General features: G+C 33.0%; 1 protein-coding gene across 1 annotated transcript; it reads left to right on the forward strand.

Annotated features, from left to right (window-relative positions):
- The first annotated feature begins 1,127 nt into the window (after window positions 1-1,127).
- Window positions 1,128-9,245, forward strand: LOC132557457 (solute carrier family 28 member 3-like). The gene is made up of 10 exons (XM_060221945.1): window positions 1,128-1,309; window positions 2,219-2,360; window positions 2,612-2,803; window positions 3,172-3,333; window positions 3,669-3,794; window positions 5,496-5,635; window positions 6,537-6,702; window positions 7,252-7,431; window positions 8,373-8,553; window positions 9,085-9,245. Exons 1-10 carry the CDS (start codon window positions 1,128-1,130, stop codon window positions 9,243-9,245), a joined length of 1,632 nt encoding a protein of 543 aa, XP_060077928.1.
- Window positions 9,246-11,275: the final 2,030 nt, after the last annotated feature.

Raw genomic sequence — 11,275 nt, forward strand, 5'->3', positions numbered from 1 at the left:
AAAGAAAAGAAATGACACAAATTTGGCTTCTTACCAAGATAATGGAATTTGAACCACTAGAGTGATCTTTGACATTCAATTGGGTTATATTGTATTATTTAGGGTTGTACTTCAGGGCTCTCACACCCCATTTTGGGACTGGGGCCCGGGGCCCCTTGGAATTGGGGAAAAATAGCTGTGTTTTCCTTAGAAATGGGAAATGTTGGGGTCTAAATTGGGAAAAAAAGATTCGGCCCCAAATTTGGCAGATCGAGAACCCTGTACTTAACTGATAAGCATTTTCATTCATTTTTTCAAAAGTCATGATTCATGTTTGTTTAAGAAGCTGGTCCTATTTTATGTCTGAAAGAATCAATTATACTCTGTATGGGTAAAGCCATTTCTGCATCATTTATGATCTTGTGATTGAAATAAATACAAGTTGGCACACATCTGCATCAACTCTCTATTTGAAATAAACGAGCCAGTAAATAGCCATGTATCAATAAAAGTAAAATCTTAAGATCAATAAATGTGATGTGAATAGATGTGAAATACCACTACTCTCCCTATTATCATGTAATAGAAAGTTTCAAAAATAATTCATACATCAATTGAAAATAAAATATTTTTAAAAGGTGCCTACAGAAACAGTCACAGACTGTATTAAACTGTGGTACAGTTATATAAATGATATAATTTTTTGTGATTTGGAAATCAGATTTATCAGATTATTTTCTATAAAGTTACACAGCAATGATTCAATATAATAATTGTGATATAAATAGACATGATCAACATAATTTTTCAGAATTCTTCATTCAAAGTCTTCAAAATTTATCAAAAACTGCAAATGTAACTGTTAATTGGTTATAAAAATAAACGAAATGGTCAACAGGTGGCCATTGTCCATTTTTACAATGAAAATTTTTATCATCATTTTTTTAATTTCTTGAAAAGTGTTGCACGGATCTTTCCCAAATTTCATTTGTAAATTCCGCTTATTCCCAAGTTGTGCCTGATTGATTTTGGGGTTTGTCTGAAAATAAGATGCCTTTAGATGTTTCAAATCTTTTTCTTCTATTTTTCAGGGTTTTTATACTCTTATTGCCGTGGCCTATCTAGTGTATTTTATTGTGGCAATCATCATGTGCAAAACCCAAGGTTTTCGTGACATCACCCCACTTGTTGCCCTGACCTGTGTTGGTGTGGTGATCATTGGTCTATCATTCATAAGTGGTCAGTTTGGAGAAAGGATACAGAAAACATTAATTCAGCCATTAGAAAACTTCATGAACGATAGGAAAAGGATTGTCAAGGTTGCAAAAGTGTTAGTATAACTATATATGAAATTATTTGTGCACCTATTTTGTGCAAACTTCCTAATTGTGAAAGGTTTTATTTCAAGTGCAGCACCCCTGTCCTTTTATCTATTTTTTTTGTGATTTTCAATATAATTTTGATTTCCGTGGAGTTTGGAGGAAAATTCATACCATAAGTATATGAAATATTTAAGGTAGGATTAAGTTTGTAATTAAGCAAATTCTATGAATTTTGTCAAATTCAGACCATTCCAGTCTTTCATCCAAGGACTACAGGTTTTACTCCAGGATACCACTCATAGAATTTATAATTGATAATTTGCTCAGAAGCAGTAGGTTGGAAACTGAATGATGAATCAAAGGGTTTATTATGGAGTCTGGAATAGCCCTAAGCATATTATGCACAGAATGGATGATAACAGCCGAATATGAACAAATTCTTTGAGACAGCCAACACGTTTCATACAAAAATACTTGAGTCAGTTTTAAAGTTGAGCAAAATCCTCATTCAAGTATGAAATTCATCCAAATGTAACTCAGAAAACTGACGGTTTTTGTTAAAATATGAAGGGAATGAAATTTTAATTGTTAAATTCACTAGTATTATATAAAAATAAGAGGTGTATCACCTTAAATACTATACCTGGTATATAAATTATGTACTATCTGATGAGCTCTGCCAGTTAGTACAAATTGTTTCCTACTGATGATTTTGTCAAGAGTAATCCAGTCAGAAATCTAACCAACTGTACAATATTATATATGCCTTATCTTCTGCAACTAAAAAAAGATTATTGTTATTCTGCCTCAGATAGTTCTCATTTATGAATGTGAAATTAAATAAAATCAGGTAAGAGAGTTTTGAGAAACATCACTTTGGAAGAAATAGTAATAATATTTTCCTTTGATTTCCACAGATTGTTAATGTTATGTGTACTGGCTGCCATTATGGTGATCATTGGAACATCTGTATTGGTGCGACCACAAAACGCTGTCTCCCTTGTGGGAATTGTGGTCTTTCTGCTGATGATGTGGATATGTTCGGCCCATCCTACCAAGGTAAAGTAAATATGGGATCACAAATATTGAAGTCAGTTTTGTTAAGAATACTAAATTTTTTCCCTTTGTTTTTTTGTCCCTGTATTATACAAATTTCTCACACTTAGGTTACTATGTATAATATAAGATCTTTCACAGAAAATTGGATGGTGTCAAGAATTCAACAGATGTAAAATTCATTCAGTCACTTGACCATGATTAACATGCTCTTAAAATTTTTCATATATTTTGCTTATTTTGTTTATATATAGGTTAACTGGAGACCTGTAGTTGGAGGATTGCTGCTACAGTTTTTCTTTGCTTCCTTGATTCTCAAGCTGAGTGTGGGATACACTGCATTCAAGTTTCTTGGAGACAGAATCCAGATATTCCTCAGCTTTACTAATAATGGAACGCAGTTTGTGTTTGGAGAAAAGTACACTGATCATTTCTTTGCTATGAAGGTTTGTATGATGTAACAGTTTAAGATTTTAAAATCTCTTTGGAAGAAATATTTGATTATTAGATTATGAGATTCTTTCATTATGAAGTATTGCTGATAAATTTTTTTTTTTTTTTTCCTATCTGGAACTAATATGCTGCCTTTTACCTGTTCATTTGTGTTGGGTTATCTCCCTTATTTTTCACCAGCATTTTTATTATTTTTATTATTATTAATCAAGTAGGAACACATTCTTGAGAATTGTCAATAAATTATTCCTGCTTTACCATTGTATAACATATTTGCTGACGATATTTTTTAAAAGATCTGCACATCTCGGTGAAATGTCATATTTTTCTCTTTGCTTTAATTTTTTTGTCTGTTTGCCAGGTTCTGCCAGTCATCGTTTTCTTCAGTTGTGCAATCTCTGTGATGTACTACCTGGGAGTGATGCAGGTTGTCATTGGAAAAATTGCCTGGCTCATGAGAGTGACCCTGGGAACCACTGCTGCTGAATCTTTGTGTGCTGCTGGAAATATATTTGTTGGCCTGGTAAGCTTTGACATAGATTTGAAAGATTTGTGACAGTGGGATGTGTTGTAAATCGATCTGTACCGTTATTTTTACAGCTATGTGAATTTTTCGTTCACACACATTTAGACTAATTGTAGAATTTAGTACATTAGTGAACAGTTCTCAAAAGTGTCAAATTTAATTGATTTCTCTTATTTTGTAATTCCAAATTCATTATCTTGGTTTCAGGTTTTTTCCTCATGAATTATTCCAAATTATGAAACTAGAGGGTTGTAAGTAAAAATTGTCGAAATCTTTGATCCATTAACATCTGCTAAATGCAATAATGAAATGAGGTTTTTTTATGTCTTCAGACTGAGGCACCCATCCTGATCCGGCCTTATCTGGGCGTAATGACAAAGTCTGAGTTACATGCAGTAACTACATGTGGATTTGCCACAATTGCTGGAGGTGTATTGGCCGCCTATGTGGAGTTTGGGGTATGGACTTATCTATTGTATATGTATATATCTCCATGGTAATCTTATTTTAGCACTTTTCGTAATCAAAAGTACTATAAACATACTTAATTTGGCTCCATCAAATTTTAGCTCAAACTTACGTCTTGGTATATCGGTGCAATGATGAATTTAAGCATCCACAATAATTTCTATATAAGCAGCTTATAGAAACTGCAGTTATCTCAATCATATTTAAGGGCAATACTTTCAGTAGAAGTGCTAAAGATAAAATTACATTTATAATATATATGTTTAAAGTATTGTGCTAAAATATGATAGCATTATCAGGTGTTGGGCAATTCATATTGTCCTATGTCCATGGTCCAGCTGTCTGTAAACAGTTTTTGTAATTGTTATTTCTTAAAAAGTACTGGATGGATCTTTCTCAAATCTCTGATGTAGGTTCCTCTTGGTCCCTAGTTGTGTCCATTTTATTTTTGGTCTGGTCAGGTGGCCGTCTTAGATTTTTACAATGAAATTTGTTATGGCTATTTCTGGAGAAGTACTGGATGGATCTCTCTCAGATTTCATATGTAGGTTTCCTTTGTCCCTAGTTGTGCCTGTTTAATTTTCAGATGGATTGATAAAACAAAATGGCTGAGAGATGGCCATCTTGGATTTTGCTTTGTAAAGTTTATTATGGCTATTTCTTCAATGAAGTATTTAGTGGATCACTCTCAAATTTCATGTTTAGATTCCCCTGGGTCCCAAGTTGATCCTGTTTGATTTTGGAACTGATCAGAAAAATAAAATGGTTTCCAGGCAACAATTTTGGATTTAATAGTGAAAGATTATGATCATTAATTCTGCAAAGGAATGGTCAAATTTCTTATCAATAAGAGTTGGACAAAGAGGAGAGAAAAAAGGGAAAGGGACCCAACTTTTAAAGAGCAAATAAAGATCAAACAATGGTGGGTGCCAAGATCCCTCCGGCATCTCTTGTGTTTATTAATAGTTATTGTGAAAACTAAAATTTAGCATATTTGTGGTAAGTTGTTCAGGATTGATGATGTGCAAAAATTTGATTGCTCTAAAATAAGTATGCTTATAGTAATATATATAGTTATTTCAGTGCTTAGCATTTTTGTGAGAAATTTAGGTTACAAAAATTTGTTTTCAGATTTTGATAGTAAAGTAGCTAAGAAATGACTTAAATGAAGCTGCTCGCTTGTCTCCAAATTTAAAACCATTATAGTAACAGGTTGATGGTAGTTTTAGTTGATGATATAATTTGTATATATGAAACAACCTATTTGATATGACCAAAACATAAGGAAAACTTACCAATGAATACATGATTTATTTTGAATGCTATAATTAGTTTCCTGTTACATTTGTGCACTGTTGACTTTGTGTTACAGTGTAATGATACAAGCAGGTAAATTAAATTGTCAAAGGTTGTAGGCTGGTTTTCATACCTTTAATGCTAGCCCAAATCATAATGACAACAACTTCATCCAATATACAATACTTGCATGAAATTCTTTTGATTTGTCAATTAAAATTTTAGTCCCAAGAGATCCTGGAAAAAAATCACAAATTTATATATCAGATATCTGTTTTTGATATGAAACTCCCTAAGTGATTAAGTTCTGAATGAAATAACTTTGGATGCTGAAATGACATATTGCATCAATTACAATTGTCTGTAATATAAAATTGTGTTAATCATTTATGTAGGTGCCCGCAGAACACTTGCTGTGTGCGTCTGTAATGAATGCTCCATGTGCGCTGGCTATTTCCAAAATCCTGTACCCAGAAACAGAAGAAAGCAAGCTGAAGGTCTTCCCTAAGAGTGGGTCAGAGCCTACAGCAGAAGAGTGAGGAACACATTTTTTATTAAAATGCCAACACTTGCCTGTTTGTTAACATGAACTACTGGAAAGTCATTGATGTTTGTGGGAGGTCTATTTTTTTTATTTCGTGAATCCATCTCCACAAATCGGTAAGCTGTGTATGATGTACCGGGGTTCGAATGCTGTAAAGTTTCTGTTATAAACAACCTTGAACTACTTTTAAGGTCACAGGAGTCTTCTTAACTTCCGTACCCAGGATCCTTATGTTTGGCCTGGGATGAAGTGCTAGATACTTCCCCTTAAAATAATCTTATCCAATTCTCAAGGCCTTAAGTGTCAAATGTGTTTAAAACATGTAAGAATCTCTTCAAATTCTATCAGATCAAGGGTACTCATATTATGCCAGTAGGTACCCTGGTTGGTGTGGTATGAATTCTCTTCATATTAATGACCATTACCATTTCCTAGGTCACAGATCATAAATTTGTATTAAAATTGAAAATAATTGAAAAAACTCCTCATGTATATAAATGGAGTTACCGTTAATCAATAGGTCTATGAAAGATTTGTTAATACAAGATTGTTAGATAATTTTGAATTAATTTTTGATGTTTTCAGTATGGAAGAGGGCACAGACATAGATACCTGTATAAAGACTGAACAACCAAAGTAAGTATCATTTTACACTATAGTGTAATTTGGTTGAAATCATGTTTGAGATAAATGTGGATTTTATCAACCATCTGAAGGAGATAACATGATCATACAAAGGCCTCTTCTACTTCCTTGAGTGGCCCTATAGACAGGCTGACTTTTGGGTTCAGATATTGAAGAAATCTGAATGTTTGTAGTACATAGGCTTTAATTTGATACTAAACCACCATTTATTTGTGGTTAACTGACATGGAGTTTTTGTATGGTATAGGGAGAAGAATGTAATTGAAGCTGCAGCAGGGGGAGCATCTGCTTCCATTAAACTTGTGGCTAACATCGCCGCCAACCTCATTGCCTTTCTGGCCATGCTGTCCTGTGTGAACGCCATCCTTTCCTGGTTTGGTAGTTTTGTTGGTATCAACAATCTCTCCTTCCAGGTAAAAATTGTATCTTGTTACTTCTAATTTAAGAAAAAAAACAGAATTTGGAAATTATCACATTTGAAGCTGTATTTGATTATTACAGTGTTATCAGAAAGTGAAATATGAAAAACGTTTTAAAACTCTCTTAAGAACAAGCAAAAAAAAAATTTATTTTAAGATTTCAAACCGTTAAGACATGGTTTTGTTCTCCTATAAGGAACATGCTTGTGTTTAATTATGGACTGTAACAGGAAATAAGCTGACAAGTAAATATACAGGTTTTTATACTGAAAACCACAGCATTCTTTTGCTGCTACTAATATTTGTGTTTTTAGCATCACAACAGGTTTTAGGTGATTCACTCTGATGAATTCTGAACCACCATGATTGTAAAAGTGTTCTGTCTTAATTTTTGCATCAATCATGAAATTTGTGAAGAATAAAGTTTTCTAAGCCATCAAACTTTGTTATTCCAATCATATTAGTTTTAATATTTTAAAGATTTTAAACCAGAATGAGAAAATGATTGGCGGACATTTGTAAAATAGTTTCATTTCACTTTAGATGATCTGTTCATACCTTCTGATGCCAGTGGCATATTTGATGGGAGTGGATTGGAATGATGCCAGTGTGGTAGGTGAACTGATTGGAGTCAAAACCTTCCTGAATGAGTTTATTGCTTATAGTGAACTATCTACATACATCAAAGCAAGGGAGGAGTGCCTTCCTGGTACAGTCATGTCTGTAAGTATATTCCAACAATATACTTTCACCTTCAGGGCTCTCACACCCCATTTTGGGACTGGGGCCCAAGGCCCTAGGCCCTTAGAATTGGGAAAAATAGCAGCGTTTTCCTTAGAATTGGGAAAACTTGGGGTCTAAATTGAGAAAAAAATGATACTATTTTGCATTGGGAATGGGGCAGATCGAGAGCCCTGACCTTTATACCTCCCCTCCCATTTGATGAGATGGGATAGGAGACCATACTATAAAATCATATGTTTTCAAGGGATTTAATTTTCATGGTTTTCCAAAGAAACAATCTTATTTCATGGACTTTGATTTTGTGGATAAATATAGCTTATGGTTTTGATGGCGGTTGGCCTAGACATCCGAAACATGTCAACAAATCAAATCTGCACCGAAGTCACCGAATTGGTGTTGATGCTCATCCTCTATTTGTTATTTACATGTGGACATAAGAATTTGTGAAAAAAATCCCCAATGAAAATTAACAATTTGACGGTATAGTGTTACCATACAATGTCTGTGTTGTTCCTGATTAAATGTTGCCAGATATCATCACACTTTCTACTTTATTTATTAGAGATTTTGATGAAACATTATACACAGGACAAGCTTAAAGATACACATACTATAGGGATTAACCCTTTTATAATCATGTAGGTCACCTTTATGATTTAAATAATTTGTCATGGGTCACTGACATCTTGAATACAGTCTGGTTTAAATGGAGATGGATACTCATAAATGATGCGTTAAGTTTCCACCAGGAAAAAATAATGTGAAAAAAACAAAAAATTTTTGTTGCCAAATTTTCAAAACTCTTCATCTTACAAAAAGAATTCATTATTACATTAGAAAAACAGAAGATTGTTAAAGAGGAATGTATTCATTTTAATATATAATGCTTGCCATAATTTCTATAATGTTTTTCCTTTCAGGTGAGGTCAGAAGTAATAGCAACATATGCTCTCTGTGGTTTTTCTAACCTTGGCTCGATTGGAGTAATGTTGGGAGCACTGGGTCCTATGGCCCCTGAACGCAAGGGAGACTTGGCTACTGTGGTGATGCGGGCACTCTTAGGTGGTATCGTCACCTGCCTCCTCACCGCATCCATCGCAGGTAAGTTTACATATATTTACCTTCACTGAAATTAATTAATAGGAAACAAATGTATTTAGGTTTAGGGAGGCTGTTCAAGAACCATTGCAAATCTCCAGTTAAAATCTACTAATTAATATTATAATATTAACAATTTTTGTGGGTGATTTATTTTAATTGATTTCAAACATACTCTTAATTCACGAATATATATGTCCATGAACTGTTAAAATTTGTTTAAGTAGATTGATTAAACTATATTATCCATGAAATCAAGTGTCCACCAAATTGTATTCTTTTAAGAAACCATGCAAATTGAGTCCCACAAAAATATAGGATTTTACAGTAAATCGTTGTAAGATTAATGCTTTTTTTTGTCACAGATTTAAACTGATCAGATTAAAGCTTGATTCAAAACTTTAAACACTTTCTACTTCAGTAGAGTATATGAATTGTTAATATCTGGAACGTATGATTAAATTTTAACAATATCCTCCAATAAATTCAGGAGAATAAGATTTTATCATCCTATCTTTATTGATGATCCAACAGGATTGTTGCTGACAGAGTTCCCTGTCTCAGCTTCCTGTCTGATGCCAAACATCACATCTTCAATCCTGCAAGGAAACAATACTGTGGAGATGGTGCTAAACATTACACAAACTGGAGGCTTGTCCACTGTGGCCTACAACACATCACTGCCAGCTTTATAACAAAGGCCTTTGCTAGGCCTATAAGTGTAGTTTGCATTTTCTCAATATTCACTTGGATCATTTAGATGTGTCATGTAAGTCTTCTGTTTTGCATTTAATTATGTACCGTTTTGTTGATAATTTTTTTCATTTTTAATTAAAAAGTTTTATCTATCCAATTATGGAATACATGAAATCCAGAAATAGGATCCAGTGTTCTCTCATAGTTCACAACAAAAATTGTAAATGTTACAGAATTAGGAGAGAAATTAATATAACTGGATATTCTTATTTATTTTTTATCAATAACTTTTTAAGTATTACTCGGAAGTACTGAAAAAAACTAGATAATGTTGGTGCTTACTGTCAATATGTCCACTGACAAGGAATTCGATGATTATAATTCTATCTGATTTCTCCAAAATGTTTCCATAGATTTATGGTATTTTTCACATCATTGAGATTATTTTTATTTAACATTTGTTATGAAATTTATTTGGATTTAGTATTACACCTTAAAATTCAATTTTGTAATCCGTTGTACTCAAAGATAGCGATTGATATGAATCCATGGAGACCTCTTTAAAATGGTGTCTGCTATCTGAATTTGTTGCTTTTAGATGTTGAGTTTGTTTATGTTGTTATTATATTGTTGTTCTAGTGTCCCAATTTTTTTTAATTAAAACACTAAACCTTCTGTAATCTTTATGTATTTCAAACATAGATATCTTTTCTTGTGTAACTAGTTTATTGTTTTGTCACATATTATATACAGTCAATTCACCCATGTACTGTATACTGGGATATTTTCACTCTTGTACCATTATACACTAATTTCAGCTCATGTTCATTTCATCCTCTGAGGATTGTACTATTTAATAAATGGTTATATGATTGCAACAAATTTCTGCTTCCATCTTAAATTCACCCTCCCTGTTCCCGGTATACACTTATAGGCTTGCATGCCATTAGTTATAATATACCCTGCAGCGTTTTTACTGGGCGGCATCACTCAGAAATTAATTGTGATGTCATAGTATGAACAATAATATAACATCTTGGATGAAAAATGGCACCATAAAATAGCTGTGTCTTATTGATATTTAAAATAAAACTCATTTTGGATTTTATCCACTAGATGTACTGGGTACAAAAAATTGTTATTTTATGCACTAATTTTTTCAGAAACTGCCAAATTTTATGCTTGTTGTGCTTTATATTGTAGTTTAGAAGTTGAGAGTACAGGTCACTTAACTAGTGGTAGTGGGTATTTCCTTTTAGTCGAGCGACAGAGTGTCTGGCTAGAGACCTAGGGGTCACTGGTTTGAGCCCCAGCAGTGGCAGGGTGTTATTATTACAGATTTATTTAAATTAATTACTATTTTACCTGTCAATATTCCACAAATTTTGACATTTAATGTAAAGTTCAATGTCACTTGATATTAATTTTAAAAGGTGCAATTTACCAGTCATGGTAACAAGTTATCAAACAAACTGTGTCCAGAACATTACAGTCTTGTTTAATTTGATAAAGGCATTGAAGAATGTAGTTTTTAACCAAACAGTCAGTGTACCTAGCTACCCCAATTGCATTCCTGATGTGGTATATCACTGTAGTTTTTTTTTATAATCTCTGCCTATTGATTAAGTGATGAAGTCAGATTTGATTTGAAGACATAATCTCCTTACTCAACATCATACCGATCATGGAAATGCCAAAAATTTAAATGCTATGTCAAATATCAAGAAAATGCTCTGTATCTTGAATCTCAAATATTGACTCTCTGTAGTGGACACTAAATCACATTTCAGGAACATTGTCTCATATTTCAGATAGAAATGTAATTTTGCATCAGTATGTATATTTCTTCTCTCAATGATATGGGCAGTTGTGTCTAAAAAGTGCCATATGGTACTTGTATTAAGAAAAGTTATACTACTGTATTTGTACACAAAACACTTGTCAAACAGTGCTAAAATCATATTAAAAGATTTTTTTTAAAGCTTTTCATAACTGAAATGTTGCTCTGTAATAATTTCATACATATATA

Source organism: Ylistrum balloti, unplaced genomic scaffold (genome assembly GCF_031769215.1).
Source record: "Ylistrum balloti isolate Yb309-2 unplaced genomic scaffold, AGI_CSIRO_Ybal_v1 Utg370672, whole genome shotgun sequence".
Lineage (NCBI taxonomy): Eukaryota > Metazoa > Mollusca > Bivalvia > Pectinida > Pectinidae > Ylistrum > Ylistrum balloti.